This window comes from Pipistrellus hanaki, assembly GCF_964339955.1.
Source record: "Pipistrellus hanaki genome assembly, chromosome: 15".
In the NCBI taxonomy this organism is placed as follows: domain Eukaryota; kingdom Metazoa; phylum Chordata; class Mammalia; order Chiroptera; family Vespertilionidae; genus Pipistrellus; species Pipistrellus hanaki.
The window spans coordinates 38879240-38901093 of NC_140517.1; the positions used below are offsets into that span (position 1 = coordinate 38879240).

General features: G+C 49.0%; 1 protein-coding gene across 1 annotated transcript; it reads left to right on the forward strand.

Annotated features, from left to right (window-relative positions):
* Positions 1–224: 224 nt before the first annotated feature.
* Positions 225–21165, forward strand: BCKDHA (branched chain keto acid dehydrogenase E1 subunit alpha). Its single transcript, XM_084905420.1, has 9 exons — positions 225–382; positions 8973–9155; positions 9246–9332; positions 14501–14609; positions 16747–16908; positions 18856–19062; positions 19216–19357; positions 19489–19660; positions 20634–21165. The coding sequence occupies exons 1-9, from the start codon at positions 269–271 to the stop codon at positions 20802–20804; spliced, it is 1347 nt and encodes a 448-aa protein (XP_084761546.1). The 5' UTR covers positions 225–268; the 3' UTR covers positions 20805–21165.
* Positions 21166–21854: the final 689 nt, after the last annotated feature.

A 21854-nucleotide genomic window follows, 5' to 3' on the forward strand; every position in this document is an offset into this window, starting at 1 on the left:
CCGAGGCCCCGGGCCTTAAAGCCGCTAGGCTTTGGCTAGGTTGCCCTCTTCTTTGCCTGTTATAAAAACAACTATGAGGAGGCCACCAGAGCAATTTTTTTGGAAACTAGTTTGTTTTACCCAGTCATAGATGTATTTTGGAGACATTGGGATTAGTATCAGGTGCTTTATTTGCAGGGTGGTGCTGGCATTTGAGTCAGGCTCATGGAGGGGCAGCCCCCGGTATCGCGGGGGAGAGGGGCGGGTCACCAACGGGTTGTTAGTCAAGATGGCGTTGGCGGCCGGTGTAGCGCGGATGGGGATGTGGGGACCGAGTAGAGGCTTGGGCCGGGCTGGCTTTCAGCTCCTGCGGCGGCTTGGGACTCGGGGGCTGGCTGTGTCTGTGAGTACCTGAGGCACCAGGGCCTTTTCCCCAGGGCGAAATAGGGATGTCAATGCTGTCTTCAGACTGTGAGCCCTGCAGGGAGTGAAGGAAGGGCTGTCACAGAAGGGACCACTTGTAAAGAGTGACGGACGGGGTTCCTCTTGAGTTGCCATCCATCCTCAGGGAAGGGGGTGGCCGTTTGGAGGGCCGCTTGGAGCGAGACCTTTGCCTCAGGGCTTGGGGAGTGAACTTGCCTTAGGAAGAGGAAGGACTTCTCCGCAAAGACCCCTTCCCTTCAAAGAGGAGAGAAGAGAAATCAAAGTCTCCAGTCACGGGCTTTTTAAACTAGTGCCCCCAGTCCTTCTTTGCTCGTTTGCTACAATTCGGATTTTAAAACGAGTTGCACAGAACGCAGTATGATCCCGTGTCCCCCTAATCAAACGGCACGACCAGGACCTTGTCTGTTGTGGTCAGACTAGAGGAGATGATCCCTAAATACTTGTTGAATTAGAGAGGAGGGAGAGGTCCACAGGGGCACTTTGGCCACATTTTTTAAAAAATATATATTTTATTAATTTTTTACAGAGAGGAAGAGAGAGGGATAGAGAGTTAGAAACATCAATGAGAGAGAATCATCGATCAGCTGCCTCTTGCACACCCCCTACTGGGGATGTGCCCGCAGGCCGACGCTCTCCTCTGGGCCAAACGGGTCTCGGCTGCCCACATTTCTTAGAAAAAAAAAAGTCTTACTGGAAGCCCTTGGGGGCTGCACTAGAGCTATGAACTACAGTCTCACAATTAGAGAGAGAGAGGGTAGCTGTTTAGAAAGTTAGGAAGCCCGATCACCTTGGGTCATCTTCCTAATCTTCCACCTTCCAGCCATGTAGCTTGGGTAAGGGCTTGGCGCTCTGTGGACCTGATTCCCCCTCTGTGAAATGCTAGCAGTGGCATCTCATGAGGTTGTTGTGAAAATTAAATAAGTAGCATGCCAAGAACTGGTATATGATGTGGGCAATAGGAATGTTGGCTGCGTTTGGAAGTGAGGCTGTAGGGAAGCGAGGGAGAAGAGAGGTGATTTTTGGAGGGCCTGGATTGATGAGGGCCTTGGAGGGAAATCCATCAATCCTGGGCCCAGATCCTGTGGGGTTGGGCCCTCTGATCTCCCAATCCAGAAGGAGGGAAGCTAGACACTATGGGAAGAAACTGTAGATACTAGGAGAAATGGGAGGAAGGTGGAGAGGCCAGGAATGAGGGGAGGGGTATTAGGAAGGTAAGGGTTGCTAGAGCCTGATGGGGCAGGGCAGTCCCCTGCCTTTAGGTTGGTCTTTGTGGCTTTTTTTTTTTTTTTTTTTTTTTTTAGCATTCAGATCCTCTGTAGCTGATGTCAGTCCCAGGAGTCCATTGGCTGGGCCAGTGGGCGGGATGTGGGCGGAACTGGGGCAGGAGCTGGGAAAGGTCATTTGTGACTGATTAAATCGGCTTCCTTCTGGTTTAGTCTCCTTGCTGCCCTTCCCTGTTGACTCCCCTCTCGTTTTTTGGGGATGGGTGGGGGGAAGGAAGAGAGGGCCTTACAAAGTTCTACTTTCTATGTATGTATATTTAAAAATGTATATATTTTTGGAGTCTTGGTTTTTCTTCCCCACTTTTATTTCTCCTATCCTTTCTAAAATTAAAAATACTTTTTTTTTTTTTTTTTTTTTTGAATGGAGGGAAGGAGTAGTAGCATTTAGTCAAAGAAGGTTTTAGGCCAGGGCTGTCCTATAGAACTTCTGGTGATGATGGAAGTGTTCTGTCTGGGCTGTCCAGTACAGTAGCCACTGGAGCACTCGGAACATGGGTAGTGCCACTGAGGAACTGAAATTTTCACTTTACAGATAGTTTCTAACTTACGATGGTTTGACTTAACAATTTTTCGATGTTATAATGGGGAAAATGAAACATTCATTATAAACCTTTGAATTTTGATATATTTTCCTGGATTAGCAATATGTGGTTGTGCTGGGCAGAGGCAGCGGCTATAGCTCTCAGTCAGCCACATGATCACGAGGGCAAACAACCACAATGTACTGTGTGGCCAACATATTTTGGACACTGTGTTTTGTGTTCTCACATCCCATGATGTCTGCAAAAGGCCCATCTATGTTTCCTGCTTCTAGTGAAGAAAAACTCTTTTCTTAAAAAATACATTTGTTATTGATTTCAGAGAAGAAGGGAGTGGAAGAGAGAGATGGAAACATCAATGATGAGAATCACTGATCAGCTGCCTCCTGCATGCCTCCCACGGGAGATTGAGCCCGCAGCCCAGGCATATGTCCCTAACTGGAATCAAACCTGTGACCCTTCAGTCTGCAGGCCAATGCTCTATCCACTGAGCCAAGCTGGCTAGGGCTAGAAAAGCTCTTAAAAAAAATAATAATAATAAATCTTGCCCAGCAGGTATAGCTCAGTGGTTGAGCATCAAGACAGGAACCAAGAGGCTACTGGTTCGATTCCCGGTCAGGACACATGCCCAGGTTGTGGGCTTGATCCCCTGTGCAGGGCGTGCAGGAGCCATTTTTTTCATATGACTCTTGGCCATCTGTATGTCCACTTTGAAAAAGTGTCTATTTAGGTCCTTTGGAAGGCAGTTAACTCTTGAGATGAAACCCAAGATAATGCCATGATGTTTCCCTCTCTCATTGATGTTTTTCTAAAAAAAAAAAAATCAGTAAAATATATTTAAAAAATTAAATCATTGTTGTTGAAAGTATTACATATGTGCCCCTTTCCCTCCCATTAACCCCTTCTATCTCACCCCACTGCCCACCCCAGGCCTTCACCATCCTATTGTCTGTGTCTGTGGGTTATTTATACATGTATACAGGTTCTTTGGATGATCTCCTCCCTCCCCCCTTGCCTCTAGGGTTCTTCAGCCTGTTCCATGCTTCTATGTCTCTGGGTCTGTTTTGTTCATCAGGGTTTTTTTATTCATTAGATTCCACATACAATCCAGGCATGTGCCCTGACCTGCAGTTGGTGCATGGGATGACATCCAACGGAGTCAAAATAGGTCAGGTGTTTTAAATACATTTCAGTTTATGGTATTTTCAATTATGGTGGGTTTATCAGTACTTAACCCCATTGTAAGACAATTAGCATCTGTATTTAATTTTAATGAATTGATATTTAAATAGCTACAGGTGGCTGCTGGCTGCTATATTGGATGGTGCAGTTTTAGCTGATCACAGTGGAGCCAGGAGACAGTGCCTTGGGAGAAGGTTGGGAGTGTGTTGTAGTGGACTGGTTGGGTTGTTGGAGCAGGCTGGATTGGGAGGAAGAGTGGGCTGCCTTCTCACTGCCTGCTTGTCCTTCCTTTCACCTCGGAGGCGTTTGCCCCATTCTGTCTCCCTTCCTCCCCTTCCAGTTGCTGGCAGACGAGTTAGTGCTCAGCGAGAAGAGGAAGAAGGAAAACTTGATTGTCAAGGTGTCCTGAGTTGGTTTCTTAGCCACCACCCCAAGAAGCAAGTGGGACCTTGGCCAAGATGCTTCACTTCTCTGAGCTTAGCAAGTGGGTAACTAGAGTCCCTGCCCTGTTGGAATTTAGGAAGCACCTAGATCTTTGTGCAAATTAGAAATATTTCTCCTTCCCAGCTGTTTGGGCTGCCTGTCCAAGGGCTCCAGTGTCTCCAAGTGGTTGGTGTCCATGTATACTGTGGGATGAATGGAGATGGACATTATTGGTCTCCTAACTGTATGTGTCCATCTCCTTGGCTTGTGTCTTAAGGAACCCAGCCTCTTTTTCACATCATGAAGCACTTTATGATTTACAGTGCCTACTCACACCCATTATTTTATTTATTTTAGCCACACTGTAAGGTACCTATTGGTAGTTTTCTCTCTTTACAGATGAGGAAATTGGGACTTAGAAAGGTGAAGTCTGAACTTGGAGCTCAGGACTCCAAAGCCCAGTTTCTTTTCATAGTACCAGGCTGCCAGGAAGAGAGCATTAGGGCTTTCCTTTAGGTCTTGCAACATCTTGCTTAGTCCAGTCTTTACTTGTCTCACCTGCCTTTGCCCAGGTAGCTGGCGGGAAGCTGGGTTATAGAACTGGCCTCAGCCCTTTCCCTCCTTTCCTCAGCCCTGCTGGCCATTTCCCCCCTCTTTGGATGAGCCCTTTTTACCCAGAAGTCTTTGTAGGAATGTGGTCCTTCAGATATCGGTTGACAGGCCACTTCCTTAGAGGAGCTTTCCCGACTTCAGCATGTTTCCATCTGTAAAATAGGGACTACAGTGGTACCCCTTCAGAGAGATGTGAGGAGAAAGAAAGTGGTTCTGTCCAGCAGGCCTCAGCTTTACACCCTGCCCCCACTTCTCTAGGAAGCTTTCATCATGCTCCATCTGATGCTGTAGTAAAAGGTTCCCCCAGAGCTATGGCAGGGCTTTATATCCATCTTATCATGATGCCTGTGAAGTATCGATTCTTATTTTTTCCATAAGAAAAAATTCTTATTTTTTCCGCAGGGTCAGGACGACTGTCTCCTGCCCAAGATGACATAGTTGGAAAGGGACAAAGTCAGGATTCAAACACAGGCAGTCTCATCCTGCCCTGCCCTGTGCCTACCACTAAACTATGCTGCCTCTAAGTCCTCCCCTTTTGATTGTAACTTGTGTGTTAAGTATCTGTCATCCATCCCTTCCCTTCATCTCCAACCCTCAGTTCAGGCCTGACTTGGAGCAAGTGTTCCGTATCTACCTGTTTGACAACAGTTGTCAAATACATTATTTGGTTCTTGCGTGTTCATATGTGCCAGGTGCTGGGCTGAGTACTCATACCATCCTCTGTTTACACATGAGGAAACTGAGGCTCAGGGAGCTTTAGTTACACAGCCAGGGGACAGCAGTTTGTTCAAGTCCTTGATCATAACCTTGGTGCTGTAGGGAGTGACTCCATGAGGGGTCACCCCAGCACTGACCTGCGCAGACCAGACCATCCAGAGCAGGTTTTCCTGTTTCCTGTGTGGTGGGAGAGCATGTGGCGTCAAGACTTTGTGTAAATGTGTGTAGCCTCTGCCATTGTGACTTCCTGGCCACCAGGACACACACACCCTCTCTCCCAAAACAAAAGAAGTAGGTGGAGTCCCATCCTTCCTCTGCAGGCTTTTACCACCCACTCCCTCCCATGATGGAGCATTTCTTCAGGACCAGGCACTGCCGAGCCCTTCACGGAGCTCACTGAATTAGCACAGTAAACTGAGATGCCTGCAGAGAAGGGACATAGCCAAGGGTCAACTCTAATGTATGGGGTGTTCCACAGTGCCCTGACAGTAGCTGTCCAGTCGCTAGTGCTGCCTTCACACCCTGATCTGCTATGGTCCTGACCTCTGCTGGCCTCTGGACTACCCTCTTAGAGCTCCTTCCCAGATCGCAGCCCTCGTTACATCTGTCTCCCCTGGACCTCAGACTTTCTCTGGAATGGTCTGGCGTCACAACCCAGTTTGAGGTGTAGCCAGCCCTTCTCTCCAACTCCTCTTTGTCTGTCTTCCTCCTGAGGTGCCAGACCTAACCTTCTAGACTTTGTTTTTGTTCCCCATTTCCTAACCTTCTAGACTTTGTTTTCGCCCTTTTATCAATTTTCAAGCACATAGTATGTCCCACACTGTACTGAATCCTTTGTGTGCCTTATCTTAGGAACTTTTCACGGCACCCTTTGCAGCCTTTTACAGAAGAAGAAATTAAAAGAGATACAGTGTCTAGCAGAGGGCCATACAGCGAGCTAAGAAATTGGAACCCAGGCCAGTGGGATTCCAGTGCCAGTGAATGTAACCATCCACCATTTGCATTTGTTCAATAATTGCCTGTTGAGTGCCTGCTCTGTAACCAACCTGGACATGAACCCTGCCTTCCCAGAGCTTGTGATGTATGTGTGGACAGACACAACACAAAAGGATCCTCTAGGTGGATGAAAAGGTCCGGCCATGTGAGTGCTCAGAGGGGGAGCACAGTCTGCAGAGCTCATTCTGCAGTTTAGTTGCTTCCCTCGCACGCAGAGGGTAAGTATGCCGTGATGTCAAGCCTGGACCTGCCCTGCTGTTGGGAGTGGAATTTCCTTTATTTCCTCACAACTATAATCACAGATAAATGCACACATGTTCAAGCTCCCCTCTGGAACCTTGGAGGCTTCTTCACTGCAATTAAAGGAGAGAGGGAAAGGAAACACACTTGAGCACAGTGTGTGAGGTCCAGCTCATGGCAAACTTTAGCTCCTGTTGGAAGTAAAGCCACCATTCTGAGCTAAGAGGGATCTGGCATCCAGTGGGAAGTACAGATGTAGACATGTGGAAACCAAGCCAGCTATCACAGTTGGGTTAGGAGCATGGGTTTTGGGGTCTGAATGTTGGACCTACCCAGGTTTGAAGCCAATCCTGACCTAATTAGTTGTAGCTCTGTGGCCTGGTGCAGGTTATTTTATCTCCCAGAGCCACAGTTTTCTCATCTACTCAAGGGCAGTATTAAGATTGTGCATGCAGAGTTCAGCTTGGCACCCAGCAAGTGTTTAGTCAAGGGGAGCTATTGCCATATTGAGATCAGTTCAAGGGTAGTTCAAGAGCTAAGAAATGGAATCGGTTCCTATCCTGTCACATATGTAGACTTCTCACGGGCTTTCCCAGCCAGGTGTTCCCTGGTCCCAGCAGGTGTGATGCTCCCCACAGAACTCCTCCAGCCAATCTGAGCTCCTTCCAGGTTCCACAGGGACACGCCACTCCTCACATTTTGCCTTTTGCATGTTTTATTCCCCTGGATTCGAATGCTCTTTCCCTGACTCGTAGATATCCTTCAGGTCTCAGCTCTCCTGTCCCTTCTTCAGAGAAGCCTGCCCCTCTTTCCATTAGACTGTGCAGAGTCCCTTGGCTTCTAGGAGAATGTGACTCACCCTCATCAGTACTTGTTCAGCATCTGTCTTCCATGCTGGGTTCCCAGAACCCAGCAGAGGGCTTGGAATGAAGCAGGTGCTCAAATATTTGTTGAATGAGTCAGACTGGGCTTATGGGGGGAGTTAGGCCTGGTGTGGAGAGGGCACTGGTGTGTGGAGCAGTTTGCCCAGTTATGGGGGAAGAAATAGTAAAGAGATGAGTGCAGTGATATGGTGGAATAAATGATAATCAACATTTTTTTGAGCATTTACTGTATGACTTATAAGTGCTTTGCTAACATTTTACATGCATGATATCATTTTAGCCTCATAATATTTATTTAAAAAATTTATTTTTATTGATATCAGAGAGTAAGAGAGAGGGAGAGAGACATAAAAACGTCACTGATGAGAATCATTGATTGGCTGCCTCCTGCACACCCCCTACTGGGAATCAAGCCTGCAACCTGGGCATGTATGTGCCCTTGACCAGAATCAAACCCTGGACCCTTCAGTCCCCAGGCTGATGCTTGGAGCCAAACTAGCTAGTGCTAGCCTCATAACATTTCATAGTGTGTGTGTGTGTGTGTGTGTGTGTGTGTGTGTGTGTGTATATATATATATATATATATATTTTTTTTTTTTTTTTTTTACAGAGAGAAAGGGAGAGAGGGATAGAAAGCTAGAAACATCAATGAGAGAGAAACATCGACCAGCTGACTCCTGCACACACACACACACACACACACACACACACTGGGGATGTGCCCGCAACCAATGTACATGCCCTTGACCGGAATCGAACCTGTGGACCTTTCAGTCCGTAGACCAACGCTCTATCCACTGAGCCAAACCGGTTTCAGCCATAAGGTGTTGTTCTTCTCCATTTTACAGATGAGAAAGGACAGACTTGGAAAAGGGGAAATCACTTTTCCATGGTCACCAAACAAGGAATTTGAACTCAGGCAGGCTGACTCTAAAAACTCACAGATTTAGGCCTAACCAGTTTGGCTCAGTGGATAGAGCCTCGCCTGCGGACTCAAGGGTCCTAAGTTCAATTCTGGTCAAGGGCATGTACCTTGGTTTCGGGCACATCCCCAGTGGAGGGTATGCAGAAGGCAGCTGATGTTTCTCTCTCATCAATGTTTCTAACTCACTCCCTTCTCGGTAAAAAAATCAATAAAATATGTTTTAAACACCCCCCCCCCCCCCCACACACACACAGATTTAACTTTATTTTGGGTGGCCTCCTTGGTGGGTACAGATGTCAGTAAAGAACTTACCTGGCTGACTCGAGGGCACCGGGCAGGGATGTCTGTGCTTGTGGTAGCTGTGGGTGATTGAAAAAGGGAGGTAGTTCTCTGGCCAGACTGGGGAGGTCTTGAATGCCAGGGGCCTCTGATAATAATAATAGCTGCCAGTTCTTGAGCTTCCTGCCATTTTATTGAATTATTTAATCTTCACAACAACCCTGTGGGATAGTTGTTATCTTCATCCCAATTGGATGAGGAACTAAGACACAAAGACGCTCTAGTAACTTGCCCAAGGTTATGCAATGAGAGAGTAGTGGAGCTGGAATTCACACCCTATGTGTCAGGCCCCAGAGTCCACCTGAGCCATGGCGACTTAACCACCAGGCCTACTGACTGTTCCCATGGAGTTGAGCCAGTGGAACCTGGTGCTGCTCCTGACTCAGATGTCCCTTGCTTCTCTCCCCAGCATTCGCAGAGACAGCAGCAGCAGCACTTCTCATCCCTGGATGACAAGCCCCAGTTCCCAGGGGCCTCAGCAGAGTTCATAGACAAGCTGGAATTCATGCAACCCAATGTCATCTCTGGGATCCCCATCTACCGTGTCATGGATCGGCAGGGTCAGATCATCAACCCCAGTGAGGATCCCCATGTAAGAGGCCTTCTCCCCCACCCCCTGCTTCCCTTGCCCATGTCCTCTCTGGTCCCACAGACCCCAATATCTCTGTGCCTCTATCTGCAGCTTCCGCAGGAGAAGGTGCTCAAGTTCTATAAGAGCATGACGCTGCTGAACACCATGGATCGCATCCTCTATGAGTCCCAGCGGCAGGTGGGTGGGGACAGGTTGGGGGTGGGGGGAGCTTGGAATTATCTGAGGTCCTCCTACTTGTGTGTGGGCCAAAAGACAGTTCCCAAGGAGGAGAGAGTGGAATGGAGCCTTTGTCTTGGGGTCCTTAGAGTTCTTGGGGTTCTTTTGGAGCTCTGGAGGGGAATGTGGGAAGGGCGCTGCCCAGGGGCAGAAGGATGGACCAGATCACTGAAAACAGCTAATGTGCACCAGATTGGGACTTAACCTTGCAGGGAGAGGGAAGGTAGGAGATATGAGGGCTCTTCTTGGGAACTCATAGTCCTGAGAAACGGTGACCCTTGGTGCTCCCCTGAGTGCCCACGCCAAACATGCTGTGATCCTCAGTGGGCAGAGATCCAGTCAAATAGGGAAATACTGACTCAAGTAACTAAAGTCCAGAGGGCACAGCTGGCTCTGGGGGCTTGAAAGATGTCATCAGACCTGTTTCTCCGAGTGTCTTTTCTCCTTTCTTTTGCCTTGGCTTCCTTCATTCTCAAACAGTGGTGGTCTCTGGATGCTCCAGCTCAGGGAGAGGTGGTAGAGAAAGGGTTCAGGGTGTGATTGAAGTGCTCATCTGTTACTTTTCTGGTTTTGCAGCCCTGGGAAAGCTGCTTAGCTTCTCAGTGCATCAGTTTTCTGGTCTGCATAGGGTTTCCATGAGGAATGGCCTTAGGAACAGTGAACTTGGCATTTAGTAGCCCATAACCAATATTAGCTATTTAGCCTCATGATAATTAAACCTGCTTCTTAGTGGTGGAAAGAAAGTAGTCCCTAATGTTCCAAGCAGAAGACCTAGGCTGATGCTCATTGGCCAGGCTCATAGGCTGATGCTCATTGGCTACCCCTCCATGAACCAGCTCCTGTGATAGGCCAGGCTGGGGCTATCCCAGGAACCAAGGGAATAGAGGAGTAGACAGAGAGCATGAGTGCTGGGGTTCCTGTTAGAAAAGGGGGAAGAATATTGAGTACGCAGGTCCTGGGATGTCACCACACCTGCTGGAAATTTGCGTTTGTATCAAGCCTCTGCTGTGATCTAAAGTATGAGGCTCACTGGCCTAGAAGACAGACTGAGCAGATCAGACAGACAGCCTACTCCCAGATTCTTGCTCTCAGGAACACTCCGTATGGGCTCTCCAACTTAGGGTGGCGTCTCCACCCTGCCCAGAAACTCCGGTGGCTCCATGTCCAGAGGGTCACATCTGGCTCTTCCTGTTAATTCCGGTGGCTCCATGTCCAGAGGATCACATCTGGCCCCTCCTATTCCACTGTGGCCGTGGCCTCTCCATAGCCTCAGTGCCAGGCCAGGCCATCTTCCCACCCTCACACATGCCTGGCTTCTTTCCTGCCCCCGCATTGGCTGCACAGACAGGGGCTTTGTAATCCCACAGATGTAGATCCAATCACAGCTATGGCTTTGGGCAGATGATTTTTCTTGTCTTTGTCTCAGTTTCTTTAATATATTTTAAAAATGGGGATAAGAAGAGAACCTACCCTGTAGGGTTGGGGAAGGAATTCTATGAGAACCAACATGTAAGGCCCCTTGCCCAGTGGCTGACAGGAAAGCCCTCAATGAGCTCAACTCATCCATCAAGGTTTATCCTGTTAGCTAGGATTACTTGCACCTGCAAGTAACAGTCCCTCCACTCCCCTCAAAAAAATCCTAACAAAAATAAAAGCAGTAGCATCAACAGATTAATCATTTTTTTTTTCTCTGCATAAAAAACATCTGGAAACAGGTGGTCTGGGCTGGTCTGGTGGCACCACAATGTCATTCGATACCCAGTGTTGGCTTCTAGTCTTGAGGACCTCTCATGAATCTAATGGCTGCTGGGGTTCTCTCCATCACATTTCATTCCAGGCAGGTAGTGGAAGGTGGTAGGTCAGACGTACCACTTTCCAGGTATCTCCCATAGCCACCTGTATAGGACTTCCTAATAATATCTCACATTTCATCCGTCACTCCTAGCTACAAGGGAGAATGAGAAATGTAGTGTTTTAGTCTGTGCAGTCGCTGCCTGTGGTGAATGAGACCTCTGTTAGCAGAGAGGAAGAGGAGTAAGATACGGGGTGGCAACCAGTGAACTCTGCCAGTAACTGAGGTCCTGTTTCCTCAGGGGACCCTCTTAGGCTCCTCCCCTCCCCAATCTCACAGCCCTGCCAGGCACTCAGCACCTGGCATCCACCCACTCACTTGGCTCTGAGAGGTCAATTAACTTTTAATTGGCTCCCCACCTAGAAGAAAGCATTATTCACCTGGTTCCCCCACCACGACAGAAGGTCAGGCCTGCAGGACACATGAGCACTATGCAGAGGGCATCCTGCAGGTGCCAGCCCAGGCTCTCTCTGTTTCACTTTACATGTAGTTCTAGGGAGCTCATGTCTGTCTCTATGCCAGAGGCTTCCCAGATCTCCAATCAGAACTCTCCTCTTAGCCCCAGATCTAGTTGGCTTCTTGCCCTGATGTCCCACACCAAATTCAGCCTGTCCAGACTTGGCCTCTGCATTTCCTCCCAGACCTGCTCCCCTCCCACCCTTAGGCCAGTTCTCAGTGAAAGGTGCCCCACCATCCCCATTTGCCCAAAGTGGAGGCCTGCATTTAATTTCTCACTCCTTCTTCTCCCTTCCTATCACTTTCTCTGTCCTAGACATTTAGTTAGAAATCCATTCTGCTGGATGAGTTGCCTGCCTTTCATCGGATGCTTATTGCCTCATATTCCAAGATGGCTGCCACAGGTCCAGGCTTCAGGGCTGTGTGCCAGGCAGGAAGAAAGAAGAAAGCGAAAGCAGACTTCCATTTAAATATCTGGCTAGAGCTGTGTCCTGTGGCCACCTCTGGCTGTGAGGGAGGCTGGGAACCTAACATTTGGCTTTTCCAGGCTCTGGGATTAGGCACCAGTATAGCCAGCCATGGGGGTCTGCCATAGACTGCTTAAAAAAAATAAAATTAATAATAATAATAATAATAAAAGATATATATGTGTGTGTGTGTGTGTGTATGTATATATATATATATATATATATATATATATATATATATATATATAAAAAATTGATTTTTTACAGAGAGGAAGAAAGAGGGATAGAGAGTTAGAAACATTGATGAGAGAAAAACATCGACCAGCTGCCTCCTGCATACCCCCTACTGGGTATGTGCCCGCAACCAAGGTACGTCCCCTTGAACGGAATCAAACCCAGGACCTTTCAGTCCGCAGGCCAATACTCTATCCATTGAGACAAACTGGTTTCAGCTAGACTGCTTTTAAAAAAATTAAATTTATTATTATTATTTTGGTTAATCTTAACCTGGAGATATTTTTTTTCCATTGACTTTTAGAAAGAGTGGAAGGGAGGGAGTGAGGGAAAGGAGGGGAGAGAGAGAGACAGACAGATAGACATGTATGCGAGATGCATTGTTTGGTTGCCTCCCGCATACCCCGCACTGGGGATCAAGTTGGCAACCAGGGCATTGTGTCCTGACCCAGAATCAAACTGGGGTCTTCTTCGTTCATGGGTTAACACTCAATCACTGAGCCATACCAGCTGGGTGGGCTAATGTAATTTTTAAAAATTTTTATTTTTCAATTACAGTTGACATTCAGTACTATTTTTTTAATTTAATTTTTATTCGGTATTATACTAGTTTCAGGTGTACAGCATACTAGACAGTTATATAATTTACAAAGTGATCCCCCCAATAATTCAAGAACCCACCTGGCACAATATTACAGTATTATTGACTGTATTCCCTATGCTGTACTTTATATTCCCATGACTATTTTATAACTACTGATTTGTACTTATTTTTAAAAAAAAACTTATTTATCGATTGAGTTTTAGAGAGAGCCATATTGATTTGTTGTTCCACTTATTTGTGCATTCATTGGTTGCTTCTGTATGTTTCCTGAACAGAGATCAAACTCAACCTTGGTGTATTAGGACGATACTCTAACCAATTGAGCTATCCAGCCAGGGCTGTTTTGTGTTTAGTTTGTTTATTTTGTTCTTTAGATTCCACATATAATTGAAATCATATGGTATTTGTATTTCTCTAACTGACTTATTTCACTTAACGTAATACTCTCTAGGTCTCTATTATTGGAAATGGTAAGATTACATTCTTTTTTTATGGCTACGTAATCTATTTTGTGTGTGTGTGTGTGTGTGTGTGTGTGTGTGTGTGTGTGTATACCACATCTTCTATTGATAGGTACTTGGGTTGCTTCCATATTGTGGTTATTGTAAATAAAAATATGGAACATGAATTTGCATGTTATCTTTGTATAGGGGCCATGCTAATCTTGGTCTCATTTCAGTTTTAGTATATGTGCTGTCAAATTGAGCACGGAGACTGCTTCTTTTTATTTATTTTTTATTTTATTGTTTTCAGAGAGGAAGGGAGAGGGAATAGAAACATCAATGAAGAGAGAGAATCATTGATGGGCTGCCTCCTGCATGCCCCCTACTAGGGATCGAGCCCACAACCTGGGCATGTGCCCTTAACCAGAATTGAACCCAAGACCTTTCAGTCCGCAGGCCAATGCTCTATTCACTGAGCCAAACCAACTAGGACTGGAGACTGCTTCTTAAGACTGTCAACCATCCACTCCTCTCCATGCTTCCCGGCACTACCAGGCCAGGCCACTGGCCCTTCTGCATGGCTGGCTGCATTCAGTCCTGTTTCCTCCAACCATTTCCCACACTGTAGCCTGAGAGACCTTTCTAAAACATTCTGGGTAAAGTCTAGGATGTGTAATTTCCTGCACTACCTGGGTTCTGCTTCTATTTCCTGCCTCATCCTTCTCCACTTTTCCACTTCATGTCCCAGCTCTTCCTGCCTCATGGCCTTTATTGTTCTCTCTGCCTAGAAACTTCCATCCACTCCGACCTTCGCTCAGCTTAGGCATTATTTCCTGGTGCCCCTCCCTGGTGGGGTAGGTATGTCCTTATAGCTTCCATCATATAGCTCCCTCACTCTGGCTCTAACCAGTCTTGCAGTTCCTCCATGAAGGGTGAAACCCCAGTGTGGCCTGGCTCAGAACAGCCTTCATGAAGTCGATTAACAGAGTCATCAGATGGTCAGGATTTGGATGGTTCTCTGTGGTTGCCTAGCATAACTGAGCTCGGGCCTCTGGGCCTCCCTCTACCTCCAGGGCCGGATCTCCTTCTACATGACCAACTATGGTGAGGAAGGGACGCACGTGGGGAGTGCAGCAGCGCTGGACAACACTGACCTGGTGTTTGGCCAGTACCGGGAGGCAGGTACGTCTGCCCATGGCCCTGCCCTGTGGAGCACATGCCAGCGGCCTGGGTCTGCGGTCCCCATCGAGACAGGTCAGGCCCAGTCCCTCTTGAGTTATCCCGGGTGCTCTTCAAGGAGTGGCATGATGTCAGGGAGGTCCAAGGAGCTGGAGGAAGAGCTTTTCAAGCAAGAGAGCCAAGCCAGGTACAGGAATTCAGAGGAGGTGGGCTTCCCCTCTGTGTAAGCCCGGCACTGTTGAGATTAAAAGCTGTGCTCCTCATTGGTCCATGGCTATCAGTTGTCAGATTTGGGGCAGGCCACTTCCCTTCTCTGAGTGTCAGTTTTCTCATCTCCAAAATCAAGATGATGGTGGTATTGTAACCCCTGCACTGGGGGTTGCTGCGAACATGCAGTGAGGGCAGATCTAGCTATAGGTGTGGGCCTCTGTCCACACCGTGTAAGGTCTGCTGGCCTCCCTCCAGGCGCCTTAGCCTTCCGGGAGCAGAAGCAGATGGGAAGGCCTGGCAGGTCCCAGCCAGGGAGGTGGCTGGCTTCTAAGTGAACAAGTGCAGGGAAGAAAGGATCAAAGGCTGGGACTGAAGAAAATCCATGTGCATAAAAGAGTGTTGGGGTGAAGGGGTTAGCCTGGGGAGCCGAGGGGGTGGTTCCAGACTGGTTGTTGGTATGGGGGCCTTGCCAGGGAGCCTCCCCCTGGGGCTTCCAGGGAGACAAATCTTGAGCCTTCCTCATAGGTACTTTATGACCGAGGGCAGGTTGCTTAACTGCTCCTTAGTTTTCTCATGTATAATGGGAGTGGTGAACCCTTCCTTTCAACATGGTTGTTGAGGGCGTTTGTGGGAGAGATGACACAAAGCTGTTAGTTCAGGTCTTGGCATGGGATAAGCACTCTGTAGGAGTGATATTGTGACTGGTGGGGGCCTCTCACCCGGGGATAGCTTTTCAGGAGGGAGGCAGGGCTTGGCCAGGCTGACTGTGCAGAGCCCTCCCTTGACCAATAGGGTGTTCTGGTCTACTCTTGGGCTGTCGACTCCCCTCTGCACTGCACCTGATCTCCAACCCCACATGCTGTAAAGGACAGACACCCTGTGATAGTCTGTGCTTCAGCATTGTTAGCAAGAAGATTTCCCCAGAGACTGGGCTGTTTTTGCTGATGGGGTCTCCAGGCAAGACCAAGTGGGGGTCCTGGACTCATGGTGGCAGTTGGGCACTCCACACAGGGCTGTTTGGGCCCTGACACCACAGTCAACACAGGTCCTGCTCCTGGGCAGCTGCTGAGGACACTCGTGCCAGGTAAGGGGAGGTGAACTCTGTGGTCATCCTTGACTCTCTCAATCTCCCCGCTGTGGAGTGGGGAGAACAGTGGTACTCAGAACAACAGAGCCTGGATTGTGATGCCTCAGGGACCCCTCACCAGCTAGGTGAGGTGGGCATCACAGTTCCCTGTCAGAGCCTTGTGGTCGGCTTCTCTTTGATGGTAGGTAGGCATCCACCAGAGATTTGTTTAAAGAAACTAGGTACTTTCTTATAAAAAAAAAAAAAAAAAAAAAAAAAAAAAAGGCAAGCTAGATGTCTTTATCTTTTGAAAAATTGGATGACTTAGTCTCCCTGGGTAGCAATCAGTTGGTCTGAACAGTGACTTCCTTCTTGAGATAAGCCTGTGCTTTCTTTAAAAAAAAAAAATTTTTTTTTTTTTCCATTAAAATCTTCACTGGAGGATATTTTTTCGATTTTTTTTTTTTTTTAAAGAGTGTGAAAGAGAAGGGATAGTCGGGGAGAGAGAGGGTGGGGAGAGACTCTGATGTAAGAGGCACATTGACTGGTTCCCAGGATGGAACCTGCCACTGAGGTACATGCTCTTGATTGGGAATTGAACCCTTGACCTTTGAGTCTGCTCTAACCACTGTGTAAAACCAGCCAGGGCCAGGCCCTGTGTTTTCTGGCCTGACCACCTGGTTCCTGCACCTGCTGGTCCCCTAAGCGTGCCAGTATGCCTCCCCTGCTCTTGTCCAGCTCCTTACTGTACAAACAGGAAATTGGAAGCTTGGGCAGGAAGAGCCTTGCTCTGGGACCCCCACGGGGTTGGTCTACCCCCTTAGGTCCCCATCCCTCACTAACTGCTGCCTCCTCCCCATGCAGGTGTGCTGATGTATCGGGACTTCCCCCTGGAACAGTTCATGAACCAGTGCTACGGCAACGTGAACGACCTGGGTAAGGGGCGCCAGATGCCCGTCCACTATGGCTGCAAGGAGCGTCACTTCGTCACCATCTCCTCTCCACTGGCCACACAGATTCCTCAGGGTGAGGATGCATGTCCCGGGCCTGAAACACAGACCAGTGCCATACCCCTGTGCAGGCCCCAGCCCTTCTCCATACCAGCGGGGCTTTCTGGTTGTTGACACAGAGCATTGGTCTGGCCTCCAGACTTTGAAGACCCTTCTTGTCTGGGACCCTTCAGAGGAGGGCTGTGGTGGTGTCCTCATCGGTTTGGCAGGCAGGCCCACACATTTGTCCGTGCACAGACATAGCCAACTGCATGTGACTGAGTGTATGCCAGGTTCCTTGCAGGTCATCTGGCAGGTAATTAGAAAAGCAGGATTCAAATCATGGACTGTGGCTCCAGAGCCTGGGTTCTTGACCCATACTCTTCTCTGCTTCAGTCCAGGTCCCCTAAAGCTTATTCTGGAAGTCCACAGCACTTAGAGCAGTTGGGTGGCTTTTGTTAAAGGCAGCTGCTTGGGAAGCAGACACACTAAGGCTGGGCCTGCCGCCCACACAGTGCGAGTATGGGAGAGGACTGCTCTCCCTTCCCTTGATTGAGGGTCAGTCTGGGCTCCGGCTTTCTCTGCTCAGGGAAACTCAGATACATGAATTGCTGTGTCTACCGGGTCTTAGCAGAGTGCCTGGCACATCGGAAGGCCCCATGTACATTCGCTCATAGTGTTCTGCTTGGAGACAAGGAATGAGCCATTTGTGCTCTGAAGTGGGAGGTAGGCAGGACAGCCTTCTAGGTGGAGGTGGCATTTTTGCTGAAGGTAGGTAGGATTTTCGTGAGGCGGGACCCTGGCCTTCACCTTCCTTTTGGGTGCAAGTGTATGGAGTCCCTGCTAGGTGGGTGTCATTCTAGCTACAGTAAACAAGAGACAGACAAAACCATCCGACATCCTGATGCTGACATGGAGGTAGGGGAGACGGACAGTACACAAGGTGAATAAGTGACCCATGGAGCATGTCGGGTTAGGTCCCGCAGGGGGAAATGAGGCTGGGCTGGGAGGGGGGTGGTGCGGGGCATAGGGAGGTAGGAGTTTTGTGTGATGGGAAAGGTGGGATGGTATCACTAGGTGACATTTCAGGACAGACCAGGAGGCAAGTGGGGAACCAGCAGGATTCTTGAGGCGGGGCCTGCCTGATGTGTTTGTGGGTAGGGAGGAGCTATGAATGGGATGGGGGTGTCACAGAGATATGGAGAGTGCAGATCTTGGGGCCTCAGGGCCTTTGACTTTAACCCAGAGTGGGATTAGTGCCGTAGGGCCGCAGGAGAGATGTGGTCAGCTGTGCAGACTTGGCCTGGCTCACAACTGACCAGTCCTTTGGCTGCTCTGAAAGTAATAGGAGGGGTCTAGGTTGGGCCAGGGAGGTGAAGGAGATGGGGAGAAGGTGTCAGATTCTGGCTCTTATTTTTGAAGGTAGAGTAAATGTGGGGATGACAGAGAGTTAGGAGTCAAAGATGGTGCTCATGTTTTGGGACTGAGGAGTGGATGTCAGCTGAGGGGAGAAGAGGGGATAGGGCAGGTTTGGGGGACAGTAAGGATACTACGTGATTTAAAAAAATAGGTGTTTTTTTTTTTTTTAAATAGGTTTTTATTGACTTTTAGAGAGAGAGAGAAACAGAATCATTGATGTCAGAGAAATATCAATCAATTGCCTCCTGTATGCATCCCAACCAGGGATTGAACCCACAACTTGGGGATATGCCATCAAACTGGGAATCAAACTGGTGACCTTTCAGTGCATGGGGCAATGGGTGCTCAATCAACTGAGCCACACATCCAGCTCTGATATCAGGTGTTTTCTTCCCAGTGATAGCTTGGTCACAGCCAGCCTGAACCCCAGAGCCTGGGGTTGGGGTGATGGTGTGCTTGTGTGCATGTATGAGTGCTTGTGTGTGTGTGTGTGTGCGCGCGTGTGTGAGGGTGGTGAATATTCATGGTGCTCTGCTCCTGCTTACCACCCTCTCACTGCCTACAGCGGTGGGAGCAGCCTACGCAGCCAAGCGGGCCAATACCAACAGGATTGTCATCTGCTACTTTGGTGAGGGGGCAGCCAGTGAGGGGGATGCCCATGCCGGATTCAACTTCGCTGCCACCCTTGAGTGCCCCATCATCTTCTTCTGCCGAAACAATGGCTATGCCATTTCCACACCCACCTCTGAGCAGTACCGCGGGGATGGCATTGGTATGGATCTGTCATCTCCTCTCCCCTCCTGTTCTCTTCCTGTGCTGTTGGCACAAGGGAGGCCGCAGGAGTTTGCTCTCCTCCCCTTTCCTTCCCTGCTCATTGTCTTCTTCTGAGCCATGGGGTTTGAGCTGCCTCTCTTTGTTCCCACAGCGGCTCGAGGCCCCGGGTACGGCATCTTGTCAATCCGTGTGGATGGCAATGACGTGTTCGCTGTGTATAATGCCACCAAGGAGGCCCGGCGGCGGGCCGTGGCGGAGAACCAGCCCTTCCTCATTGAAGCCATGACCTATAGGTGCCTGCCTTTCCCCATTCCCATCAACCTTGACAGCCACCATCTTTACTATCTTACCCACGTCGATCACTGGGGTCTCCAAAGCCTGACCCTATCATCCCAAGTTGTATCCCCTTCCTTGCCTGGAGCAGGATTGGGCACCACAGCACCAGTGACGACAGCTCGGCATACCGCTCGGTGGACGAGGTCAATTACTGGGACAAGCAGGACCACCCCATCTCCAGGCTGAGGCACTACATGCAGAGCCGCGGCTGGTGGGATGACGAGCAGGAGAAGACCTGGAGGAAGCAGTCCCGCAAGAAGGTGAGGGGCTCCCTCTGTTGGAAACTGAAGTCCCAGGGGTTGTCTGGAGGTGGGGCATCATGGGGAACCCTGAAAGGATGGAGGCTGGGTTTTGGGGGACATTGAACTGGGGGACTCAGGGATCACCCCAGGGATACCTGTAAATATGGCCTGTGGAGCTAGGCTGCTTGGGCACATGCACCTCAGCCATGTCCTTGGCACGATGTCTGCCCTCTGCTCTCTCTTCTCTGAGGAGGGATCCTGGGTACCCGCTTCAGAAGTTTGGGGAATGGGATGACTTAATCCGCAGGTGGTGTAAGTGTCCCACCCACAGCCAGCCCGTGTCCTCCCTGGCCCTGGTCATCAGGAGCCAGAGGTAAGGGTGGACCCTGGTGTCAGGCAGCAGTCTGTCCAGCTCTGCCCCTAACGACATTGTCATGGGCAAGTCTCTTTTCTGTGCCTTGGTTTCCTTATCTCTAACCTGCCTGCTTCTTAGAGCTGTTGAGTCTAAAACCATTCTTTTTTTTTTTTTTTTTTTTTTTAAATATATATATTTTTTATTGATTTTGTACAGAGAGGAAGGGAGAGAGATAGAGAGTTAGAAACATCGATGAGAGAGAGAGTCATCGATCAGCTGCCTCTTGCATACCCCCTACTGGGGATATGCCCGCAACCAAGGTACATGCCCTTGTCCGAATCGAACCCGGGACCTTTCAGTCCCCAAGCCGACACTCTATCCATTGAGCCAAACTGGTTTCGGCGAGTCTAAAACCATTCTATAGGCTTAGGTCAGTACCTAGTCCTGCGAAGGATGGAAATTCTGGGGTTGGGGGCATTGATGGGGATGTTAGTGATCAGCACTGTGATGATGATGTCTTCATTGTCCAGATGGGAACACAAAGGCTTGGGGTTAATGCCTCACTGAAGTCCTACAGGTAGGAGGCAGGCCCTGGGTGGGAGGCCAGTTACCCGCCCACTGTCCCGTGTCCTCCAGGTGATGGAGGCCTTCGAGCAGGCAGAGCGGAAGCTGAAGCCCAATCCCAATCTGCTCTTCTCGGATGTGTATCAGGAGATGCCTGCCCAGCTCCGCAAGCAGCAGGAGTCCTTGGCCCGTCACCTCCAGACCTATGGCGAGCACTATCCCCTGGACCACTTTGAGAAGTGAGGCCTGCTCGCCCCACCCCATCCATCTCAGGTACCCCGAGAGAGTCCCAGGCTGAGGGGTGGAAGCAGCTGGCAGGACACCACCCTCTTCCCCAGCCAGCACTCTCCAAGGGGCCAGGGCAGGACTGAGATAGTAAGAGTGGGGCTTCTGCTCCTCTAAGCTGTTACATTGTTGGGGGGGCTCTCTCAGCCCCCACTTTGTGGTTGCAGTGCCTTTTCCCAGGGGCTAGGTGGGATGTCTCCAGGACTGGAAGCCCCTCTGGGCTAGGGCAAGCATGGCAAGTTAGCCTGTGGAACTTACTCACAGTGAGAGGTGATTAGCAGGCAGTGAATAAACTTTCTCTACACTTGGTTCTCTGCCACCTTTGGTCTCTGTTTCCTGGTGTTTTGGAGGTGGGAGGAGAGTCCTTCATGACTGGTTTGGGACCCTGCCCCTTCAGTTCGAGCAGTGGTTCCCAACCTTTTTTGGCCATGCCCCACCTAAGCATCTCTGAAATCCTGATGCCCCCTGTGGCACACAATTCTTATTCAAAAAGTGAACTCCTAATCACGTGGAAGAAGCCTTAACTTGGTCTAAACAAGCTTCCAAAGAATATGTCATCCATGAAAGAGAAAAGTAAAAAAATGAAAGGATAGTTGAAGGACTGAGGAAGAAATCACTAAGAAATTATTTAAAAAAGAATAATATGAATTGTTATGAAAAAAATAGCAGTTTCAAAACAATAGAGAATTGAAATGCATAAATATGTCACAGTATATACTTATATACTGTATATGAGGCTTCTATAACCATAAAAATGCAAAAACTTTACTGTTAATAATTCATTCTCAAATTGCCCCCCTGTGGGGCATGTCCCCTACGTTGGGAACCACTGAGTTAGATGGATAAGGCCAAGGCCATTGAGGTACCTATTTCCTGGAAACTTTCACAAGGTTGAGGGCCAGCTTCAGCAGACAGGCTGGGGTGAGGTGTTCCATGGAGTGAGGTAAACCTGGTGTCCAGCAAGGTGGCCAGGAGGCTGCTGGAGCTGGCCCTGTCCGGTAGGGGTGG